The sequence below is a fragment of the Triticum dicoccoides genome, chromosome 7A (assembly GCF_002162155.2).
Source record: "Triticum dicoccoides isolate Atlit2015 ecotype Zavitan chromosome 7A, WEW_v2.0, whole genome shotgun sequence".
Lineage (NCBI taxonomy): Eukaryota > Viridiplantae > Streptophyta > Magnoliopsida > Poales > Poaceae > Triticum > Triticum dicoccoides.
Window position 1 is genome coordinate 224,081,087 of NC_041392.1, and position 11,020 is coordinate 224,092,106.

Here is an 11,020-nt window from a genome sequence, read left to right on the forward strand (position 1 = left end):
CCGTAGAATATGTAGGAACCAATATGAGCATCTAGGTTCCGCTATTGGCTATTGACCGAAGATGTGTCTCGGTCATGTCTACATAGTTCTCGAACCCGTAGGGTCCGCACGCTTAACATTCGATGACGATTTGTATTATGAGTTATGCGATTTGATGTACCGAAGGCTGTTCGGAGTCCCGGATGAGATCACGGACATGACGAGGAGTCTCAAAATGGTCGAGACATAAGGATTGATATACTGTCCCATGTTATTCGGACACCGGAAGTGTTCCGTATAGTTTCGCATAAAACTGGAGTGTCGGAGGGGTTACCAGACCCCCAGGAAGTAATGGGCCTTTATGGGATTTAGGGGAGAGAAAGGGAAGCAGCCATGAGAGTCCCCCCCTATGGGAGTCCGAATAGGACTAGGGGACGGGGGCGCGTCCCCTCTTTCCCTCTCCCTCTCCCTCTCCTTCCTTCTTCTCCTACTTGGACTAGGAAAGGGGGGAGTCGATTCCTACTTGGAGTAGGACTCCCCCCTTGGGCGCGCCCCCTAGGTCCGGACGGCCTCCTCCTCCCCTCCTTTATATACGGGGGAGGGGGCACCCCATAGACACACAAGTTGATCTTTAGCCATGTGCGGTGCCCCCTCCATAGTTTTACACCTCGGTCATATTGTCATAGTTCTTAGGTGAAGCCCTGCGTCGGTAACTTCATCATCACCGTCACCACGCCATCGTGCTGACAATACTCTCCCTCAACCTCAACTGGATCAAGAGTTCGAGGGACGTCACCGAGATGAACGTGTGCAGATCGCGGAGGTGTCGTGCGTTCGGTACTTGATCGGTTGGATCGTGAAGACATTCGACTACATCAACTGCGTTACTAAACGCTTCCGCTTTCGGTCTACGGGGGTCCGTAGACACACTCTCCCCCTCTCGTTGCTATGCATCTCCTAGATAGATCTTGTGTGATTGTAGGAAAATTTTGAAATACTATGTTCCCCAACAGTGGTATCAGAGCCAGGTCTATGCGTAGATGTTATATGCATGAGTAGAACACAAAGAGTTGTGGGTGATAATAGTCATACTACTTACAACATGTCATATTTTGATTCGGCGGTATTTTTGGATGAAGCAGCCTAGACCGACATTACATGACCGCTTTCATGAGACTGGTTCTACCGACGTGCTTCGCACACAGTTGGCTGGTGGATGTCTGTTTCATGTCATACTTTAGTTGAATCGAGTTTGACTACGCCCTGTCCGTGTTGAAGGTTAAAACAACACACTTGATGAAAAATCGTTGTGGTTTTGATGCGTAGGTAAGAACGGTTATTGCTAGAAGCCTGTAGCAGCCACATAAAACTTGCAACAACAAAGTAGAGGACATCTAACTGGTTTTTGCAGGGCATGTTGTGATGTCATATGGTCAAGACGTGATTATATAAATTGTTCTATGAGATGATCATGTTTTGTAACAGTTATCGGCAACTGGCAGGAGCCATATGGTTGTCGCTTTATTGTATGAAATGCAATCGCCATGTAATTGCTTTACTCTATCACTAAGCGGTAGCGATAGTCGTAGAAGCAATAGTTGGCGAGACGACAATGATGCTACGATGGAGATCAAGGTGTCAAGCCAGTGACGATGGTGATCATGACGATGCTTTAGAGATGGAGATCAAAGGCACAAGATGATGGTGGCCATATCATATCACTTATATTGATTGTATGTGATGTTTATCTTTTATGCATCTTATTTTGCTTAGTGCGGTGGTAGCATTATAAGATGATCTCTCACTAAATTTCAAGGTATAAGTGTTCTCCCTGAGTATGCACCGTTGCTACAGTTCGTCGTGCCAAGACACCACATGATGATCGGGTGTGATAAGCTCTACGTTCACATACAACGGATGCAAGCCAATTTTGCACAAGCAGAATACTCAGGTTAAACATGACGAGCCTAGCATATGCAGATATGGCCTCGGAACACTAAGACCGAAAGGTCGAGCGTGAATCATATAGTAGATATGATCAACATAGTGATGTTCACCACTGAAAACTTCTCCATCGCACGTGATGATCGGACATGGTTTAGTTGATATGGATCACGTGATTATTTAGATGACTAGAGGGATGTCTACCTAAGTGGGAGTTCTTAAGTAATATGATTATTTTGCATGTCTATGTTGTTGCAGATAAATGGCCTGTGCTACTGTTCCTTTGAATTTTAATGCGTTCCTAGAGAAAGCTAAGTTCAAAGATGATGGTAGCAACTACACGGACTGGGTCCATAACTTGAGGATTATCCTCATTGCTGCACAGAAGAATTACGTCCTGGAAGCACCCCTAGGTGCTAGGCCTGCTGCAAACGCTACTGATGACGTTAAGAACGTCTAGCAGAGCAAAGTTGATGACTACTCGATAGTTCAGTGTGCCATGCTTTACGGCTTAGAACCGGGACTTCAACGATGTTTTGAACATCATGGAGCATATGAGATGTTCCACGAGTTAAAGTTAATATTTCAAGCAAATGCTCGGACTGAGAGATATGAAGTCTCCAATAAGTTCTACAGCTGCAAGATGGAGGAGAATGGTTTTGTCAGTGAACATATACTCAGAATTTCTAGGTACCACAACCACTTGACTCAACTGGGAGTTGATCTTCCTGATGATAGTGTCATTGACAGAGTTCTTCAATCACTGCCACCAAGTTACAAAAGCTTCGTGATGAACTATAATATGCATGGGATGGATAAGACAATTCCCAAGCTCTTCGCAATGCTAAAAGCCGCGGAGGTAGAAATCAAGAAGGAGCATCAAGTGTTGATGGTTAACAAGCCACTAGTTTCAATAAAAAAGGGTAAAGGGAAGAAGAGGAACTTCAAGAAGAACGGCAAGCAAAGTTGCTGCTCAAGTGAAGAAGCCCAAGTCTGGACCTAAGCCTGAGACTGACTGCTTCTACTGCAAAGGGACTGATCACTGGAAGCGGAATTGCCCCAAGTATTTGGCGGATAAGAAGGATGACAAAGTGAAAGGTATATTTGATATACATGTTATTGATGTGTACCATACTAATTCTTACAGTAGCGCCTGGGTATTTGATACTGGTTCTGCTGCTCATATTTGCAACTTGAAACATGGGCTATAGATTAAGCGAAGATTGGCTAAGGACGAGGTGACGATGCGCGTGGGAAATGGTTCCAAAGTCGATGTGATCGCGGTTGGCACGCTACCTCTACATCTACCTTTGGGATTAGTGTTAGACCTGAATAATTGTTATTTGATGTCAGCGTTAAGCATGAACATTATATCTGGATCTTGTTTGATGCGAGACGGTTATTCATTTAAATCGGAGAATAATGGTTGTTCTATTTATGTGAGTAATATATTTTATGGTCATGCACCCTTGATGAGTGATATATTTTTATTGAATATCGATAGTAGTGATACACATATTCATAGTATTGAAGCCCAAAGATATAAGTTTAATAATGATAGTGCAACTTATCTGTGGCACTGCCATTTAGGTCATATTGGTGTAAAGCGCATGAAGAAACTCCATGCTGACGGGCTTTTGGAATCACTTGATTATGAATCACTTGATGCTTGCGAACCATGCCTCATAGGCAATATGACTAAAACTCCGTTCTCCGGAACAATGGAACGTGCAATAGACTTATTGGAAATAATACATATTGATGTATGCGGTCCAATGAGTGTTGATGCTCGTGGTGGGTATCGTTATTTTCTGACCTTCACAGATGATTTGAGCAGATATGGGTATATCTACTTGATGAAATATAAGTCTGAAACATTTGAAAAGTTCAAAGAATTTCAGAGTGAAGTGGAAAATCATCGTAACAAGAAAATTAAGTTTCTATGATCTGATCATGGAGGTGAATATTTGAATTATGAGTTTGGTCTTCATTTGAAACAATGCAGAATAGTTTCGCACCTCACGCCACCTGGAACACCACAACGTAACAGTGTGTCCGAACATCGTAACTGCACTTTATTAGATATGGTGCGATCTATGATGTCTCTTACTGATTTACCCCTATTGTTTTGGGGTTATGCTTTAGAAACGGCTGCATTCACGTTAAATAGGTCCCCATCGAAATCCGTTGATACGACACCATATGAACTGTGGTTTGGCAAGATAGCCAAGTTGTCGTTTCTTAAAGTTTGGGGCTGCGATGCTTATGTGAAAAAGTTTTAACCTGATAAGCTCGAACCCAAATAGGAGAAATGTGTCCCCAAAGAAAACTGTTGGGTACACCTTCTATCATAGATTCGAAGGCAAGATATTTGTTGCTAAAAATGGATCCTTTCTAAAGAAGGAGTTTCTCTCGAAAGAAGTGGGAGGGAGGAAAGTAGAACTTGATTAGGTAACTGTACCTTCTCCCTTATTGGAAAATAGTTCATCACAGAAATCAGTTCCATTGATTTCTACACCAATTAGTGAGGAAGCTAATGATGATGATCATGAAACTTCTGTTCAAGTACTACCGAACCTCGTAGGTCAACCAGAGTAAGATCCGCATCAGAGTGGTACGGTAATCCTGTTCTGGAGGTCATGTTACTTGACCATGACGAACCTACGAACTATGAAGAAGCGATGATGAGCCTAGATTCCGAAAAATGGCTTGATGCCATGAAATCTGAGATGGGATCCATGTATGAGAACAAAGTATGGACTTTGGTTGACTTGCCTGATGATCTGCAAGCCATACAGAACAAATGGATCTTTAAGAAGAAGACTGACGCTGACGGTAACGTTACTGTCTACAAAGCTCGAGATCTGGTGGGGGATTGTTGGATTATAGATGAGCTTAGGCCCATATAAGACAATAATCTCTGGTTAATCTCTAAGGCTCATTTAGGTGCATGGCAAGTGGTGGGAAATTTAGTAACATACTACTAGTAGAGTGAGAGTGAGACATCTTTATAAGGGCTTCTTTACCACATGCCATTGGGAGCTTGGAAAGAGAAATTGTACACGCGTGCTCCTCCTCCTCCTCGACCCGCCTCGCCTCGTCGCAACACACATGTGCGCCGCAGGTTGCAGGAATGAGCCGAGCCGAAGCTTATTTTTGCCGGTCAGAAATGGTTAATTAATCTCGGATTAACTAATGAGTCGATACAATAATGCCATTGTCCAAGACGTTGGGCCGTGGGATGTTCGCAGACTCAGTCGTGGGAGTGATCCCAGGCCCATCCACATGACGGCCTATATAAGGAGGCGCGGGCCAGTGGAGTGAATCATAACTCAGTTTACTCAGTCCCTCTTGCACAATCCTAGACATCATCTAGTGTTCCTTTCTCTGTGCTGCTTCCGGCAATCCCATATCGACAACCGCGTGCACGGTTGGTCGGAAGAGCAAGTGCCTCCGGAACCCTGTTGTTTGAAATCTTGCCTGGAAGAACGGCAATAAGGTTTTTCCGGAGCGTCTCGACGCGACTGCTCCTGACCCGTCCCCGCCTCCGTCCGCCTCTACTTCCACTACCTCCCCTACATCGACATCTTGGTCGAAGACGCCGCCGCCAAAAAGAAGGCCATGGACGACGCCGAGGCTGCTGCTGCTGTCGCCGCGTTGGCCTGGCCAACCGGAGGGTATGATCTGTTCATCCCTTGTTTACTCGTTCATGTGTTGGCCGTATATATGTTGTTCATAAATGTTTCGGTTCTGTGTATTGTACGCATTCACATACTTCGATATCGGTATGAGATGCATACCGTATTTGCCATGTTTATAGTATACTCGTGAATTTGATTAGTTGCTAATATTTCTAACAGATAATACTAACAAATGTACGCCCTCCATCTTATAATGTAAGACGTTTTTGACTTTATATTAAAGTTAAAAAAACGTGGTTATGGGACGAAGGGAGTAGCTAGGATGGTGACTCGAAGACGTGGAGTTTAACAGAGTACAACATCGATCAGACAACTCCGTGTCCCGTCGCTGCATGTTGTTTAATCACACCCCCGTCGCTGTGCGTTACAGCACATCCGGCGTGTCTCACCGTCTCACGTTAAACAATCCAATCGAGATAAACTTAACAATGAGGCGGGTGACGACAAGGACATCCACATGCACGACAACGTCATCGCATATCGGAACACCATATATAGTACAGTAAGTACAGCCACTCCTCTCAAAGTTGAAAAGCCAAAAAAGTTATTGAAAATTCGAAACCATCGGATGCTTCACGCTAAACCAGCGCTGGCAGGGAAAAATAATACAATTGATTAGGATAAGCGGCTGGTAAGGAAATGGACTCCAGGCACGCACGCAGGCCGGCAGGCGCGCGGCGGATCACGATCACGCCGGGACGGGCCGGGCCGGACGCCCGCCCGCCTAGACGAGGCGGCGGCAGATGGTGACGCCGTCGGCGATGGCGAGCTGGCAGACCTCGATGCGCGGGTCGGCGGCGAGCTTGGCGTTGAGGTCCCTGAGGGCGGCGGAGAAGCGGGTGTCGAGGTCGGACATGGGCGTGCCCGCCGGCAGCGCCACCGTGCCGCCCCACAGCGTGTTGTCGTAGATGATGGTGCCGCCGACGCGGACCAGCTTCAGCAGCTGCTCGTGGTAGCGCACGTAGTTGGGCTTGTCCGCGTCCACGAACGCGAAGTCGTAGCTGGCCGCGCCCTCGTCCTCGACGAGCAGCTCGTCCAGGCGCGCCAGGCCGGTGCCCTCGCGGAAGTCCACCTTGTGCGCCATGCCGGCCTTCTCGATGAAGGGGCGGCCCACCTCGTAGCACTCGCGGTCGGTGTCGATGGCCACCACCTTGCCGTCCTCCGGGAGCGCCAGCGCGGTGGCCAGCAGCGAGTAGCCCGTGAACACGCCCACCTCGATCGTCTTCTTGGCGCCCGCCATCTTGATCAGCATCCCCAGCAGCTGCGCCTCGTCCGACGACGACTGCATGTAGCCCCTGGATCCGAAGAATCAGAGCCAGATCGATCAGCAACCACAATAACGAGTAGTAACAACGATCCATCGACGTGCGAGCGTGCATGCAGAGGAAGAAGAAGATGATGATGATACGTACCATGGGTGCTTGTCGGTGATGAGGCGCAGGTCGCGCATGCACTCGTGCTCACGGGGGAAGACGGTGGTGTCGAGGATGTAGGTGTAGAGGGCGTCGCTCTTGAGCAGCGTCTTGTTGGTGCTGTCGATGCCGCTGTGGACGTTGGCCACGGTGTTGTCTCCGTTGGGCGCCATGGCTCTGCTTGGGCTGGTGGTGCCGAGGTGGTAGGCGGAATGAGTTGGTTCGATCGAGTGTATGTCCACCCACAGCCTCGACGTGCCCGTATATATCCACTGGCCTCTGGCGGGGGTTGGTGAACCACGGATCCACCAACCAGCGCCTTGTAAAAGAAGCACCATCGATCACTAACAACTACTCCCTCCGTTCGGAATTACTTGTCTCGGAAATGGATGTATCTAAAACTAAAATACGTCTAGATACATCTATTTATGCGACAAGTAATTCCGAACGGAGGGAGTAGCTTTGGCAGGAGTGGTTTTTTCTCCTCCTTTAATTATTCTTTCTCTGGCGTGTCGACCCCGCCCCTCCAATCGTGCTAGCCCATGCGGCATGCATATGACGATGATCGATCACGATCAGATTCCTACCACCACCAACCTCCCTGCTCCGCTGTGCATCGATCGTGGATTTGATTTTGAGTAGAAAATTTGGCAGAGCGTCCCGGTTTTCTATTGTTCACGGCCGATCAACGACCGAGCACGAAGCTTCAGTCTCTAATCGTGCTTTCCAGTCTTCCACCCACCCCACCCCATCCCACCCCCACCCGGATTTCCCCCCACCCCATGCGAGCCCACCGCGGTTTAGCTGTCAGTTCGTTGGTCACCCCTGGCGGTTGGTGGAAAATCTGCAATTTAAAGAAGCGCTTTTGGCGTGCTGCTTTTCTGTTTCGATGAGGAGGAAGTTTAGCGTGCTGCTTGGGAGTGGGAGAGAATTGATTATTGGGCGGGTGCGTCACGAGTATATCTGGCCATGGGCCGGGCCGGGTCGGGCTTGGGCCGGGCCTAAAAAAGCCCACGGCAGAAAACTGAGGCCCAGGCCCTTCCAGGCCCTACCATCGGGTCTACTTTTCAAGCCTAAGTCCGGCCCATCTGATAAAAAGCTCTGAAAAGCCCTTAGGGCTTAGGGCCGTGGGCTGGGCCTCTTCCTTAAAATTTCAATATGTTAAGCTCAAGCCCGCCCAGACCCTGCTGGTGGGCTCAAAACTCAGGCCCAAGCCCGGCCCACGGTCAAGCCCATCGGGCCTAGGCCCTGGATTTTAGGGCCGGGCCTGAGATGGCCAGGACTAGTCACGAGGCACGCAAAATCGATCAGGATTCAGGCCCTCCCCCTCGCCATCCACCGGAGCAGTAGTACCGTAGTATACAGTACGTATTACAGTACTTCTTTGTTGAGCGAAAAGCAAAGCTAGCAACCGCCGATGAGAGCAAGGTTGGCGCGAACAGACCATGGATCGGCGTTACGCAAGCTGCAATGATGCGCCTCGGAACAGAACATGATCGCCCGTTTCTGCACGCAACGTTTCGTCGGCGAGGACGGTCCGTCACGTGCACAGACAAGCAAGCGAGAGAGGACGGGAAGTTCCCATCTTCGTCTTTTTTATACGGTTGCAACCGCGCTTTGACCAACTGCTACTATGATGGGCTCTTGTGTTTTTAACGGCACGGCATTACGTTGGGCTCCTCATCAGTGCCTGTTTTCTTGAGAATAATACTAGTTTGAAACTTGCAGTACAAGCGGGTAAACTGTGACTCGAGCCGATGCAGGTAGTACTGTACCTGGTAGTAGTACCTTTCATAGTGTGATTTATAGTAGTACAAATCTCTTGCTTTGTGTCAGTTCTTTTTTCAGAGAGTCTACGGAGGAGCAAATATCCTCGTGCAGTCAAGCCTCTTGGAATGTACAGTAGTAGTGGTAGCTACTAATGTACTATGCTACTAGTAAATGTTCTATAATTGGCGACAAAAGACATGCGGACGGCGACACAAACCAACCCCACTTGCAAAAATGACACTCTGGATGGATATTCCAACCAGCTATGTTTTTTTCTTCAGGGGTAGTTATTCCAAGATCTGGCCAGCTCCTATTCAACATCCGGTGGCCCGCGCCAAAAACCCAATCATCCGGAGAGCAGCCTCAGAATGGGATCCGGTTGCAAACCAATCTGGGCGGATGGTCAGGACATTGGTATCCCTGCTCACCACAGCTCATGTCTCAGATGATGTTAGAATAAATCAAGATTCCGGATCAAGCAATCATACAAGGCACGACACCGAGATTTGTTAACGAAGTTCATCATCGTTGCTACATTCCCGAGGTCTGACTACGGGCGCTCTTCCCCATGACACCACAATAATACCGTATCCGGTCACCCTGGATGCCGGCACATGCCGCCAGCTTTCCCTACTTTTCGGTGCTATTATGTTGGCATAGGTTACATCGTGTGTCTACCCCCGCTATATATGAGAGGCCTACCTAGGATACAAGTGTCCTACTTGAACATGACTCCATATCCTATCAAAACATAATACAACTACAAGTCCAACTGTAACCTAACTTATACAATAATATTCGACACAACTTTAACAAACTCCACTTTGGCGAATATTCTCCATCACCTTAAATTCGTCCGTGCATCAAACCTCCATGTACATTGGACTTGAGATACGTCATGAGCACCGCTGCTACTCCCAGACTACACGTGACTCCACCTGCAACGGTAGTCCCTTCTCGTCTTCCTCACAGCGAATACTCGAGCAAAATTAAGTTTCTCAATACTCTACTTTGTGCTCCCAACTTCCGTAGAATCCGTTCAACACCATCAAACACCGACAATTTGTCTGCATGAAAATGAACAACTCACAAATTGGACGTCGCATATAAGAGTTATCTGAACTCAACGCCACCGCTCTTTCTTGACTGCTTGTCCGAAACTTGAAGGAATTTCACCGTCACTCTGTGTCACCCTGAGTCAAATTCGCAGTTGTCTCACCCTTCTTCCGGATAGTCTCTGGCATGTCTCACAACTATAGCACTCCGCCTCCTTCTGTATTTGCCATCCGCACTTTGCCATGTGCACTGAACACCACAGAATATACGGCCATGTACTCTCTCAGTCTTTGATAATTTCAGACTTTCCGCCACTTTCTCAGATTCTCCATGGTCAACTCCTATCCATCAACTAGCACCGATAGACCCAGTCACCAACTTGAATTTGGTACTCGTCAACACTGCTTCAGCACCTTTGCACAATTTGCCTGACCACATGTCTGACCACCAGTGCATTGGCATGTCATCGTGTCCCGTGCTTACTGCACGCCTCGCCGCTATCACTGTGTCGAGCCTCTGCTGTCCTGGTCGAGTCTCCCGGGTAGCTAGCCCCCACTTCCTCAACCCCTACTGCAGAGAACCATCGATCATCACCGACCGATGCCGAGTATCACGTCTCCTTCAGACCACTGGTACCCAGTCCGATCCATGTGTCTCTCGCTATCCCGCTGAAATAGGCTTCGACTCTCCATGCATTTACGCCGTAGCCCCTCCATCAGCACAGAGTGAAGTCGTCCATCAGACTCCAGCTCCACCTTCAACATGACTCCATGTAGCTGGCCATGCTACCCTCGCGCCATGTCAACTTCAAACTCTCTCATGTGTACACTGCCTTGAATCAATCCCGCGCCTTAGTCTTGTCGAAGCCGCACAAGCCCTCAAGCCTGCACCACGTGTTTCCTGTTGGGGAACGTAGTAATTTCAAAATTTTCCTACGCACACGCAAGATCATGGTGATGCATAGCAACGAGAGGGGAGAGTGTGATCTACGTGCCCTTGTAGACCGACAGCGGAAGCATTATGACAACGCGGTTGATGTAGTCGTACGTCTTCACGGCCCGACAGATCAAGCACTGAAACTACGGCACCTCCGAGTTCTAGCACACGTTCAGCTCGATGACGATCCCCGGACTCCGATCCAGCAAAGTGTCGGGGAAG

At 48.3% G+C, this 11,020-nt stretch overlaps 1 protein-coding gene across 1 annotated transcript; it reads right to left on the minus strand.

The window, feature by feature from the left end:
- Window positions 1-6,062: 6,062 nt before the first annotated feature.
- LOC119329404 (tricin synthase 1-like) lies at window positions 6,063-7,284 on the minus strand. Its single transcript, XM_037602450.1, has 2 exons — window positions 7,037-7,284; window positions 6,063-6,919 (listed from the first exon to the last, which is right to left on the minus strand). The coding sequence occupies exons 1-2, from the start codon at window positions 7,207-7,209 to the stop codon at window positions 6,349-6,351; spliced, it is 744 nt and encodes a 247-aa protein (XP_037458347.1). The 5' UTR covers window positions 7,210-7,284; the 3' UTR covers window positions 6,063-6,348.
- Between the last annotated feature and the right edge of the window lie 3,736 nt (window positions 7,285-11,020).

Coding starts and splice junctions, on each gene's coding strand:
- LOC119329404 (XM_037602450.1), bottom strand. CDS start 7,209: ATGGCGCCCAACGGAGACAACACCGTGGCCAACGTCCACAGCGGCATC. Junction 6,920..7,036: donor ATCACCGACAAGCACCCATG/GTACGTATCATC, acceptor CTTCGGATCCAG/GGGCTACATGCAGTCGTCGT.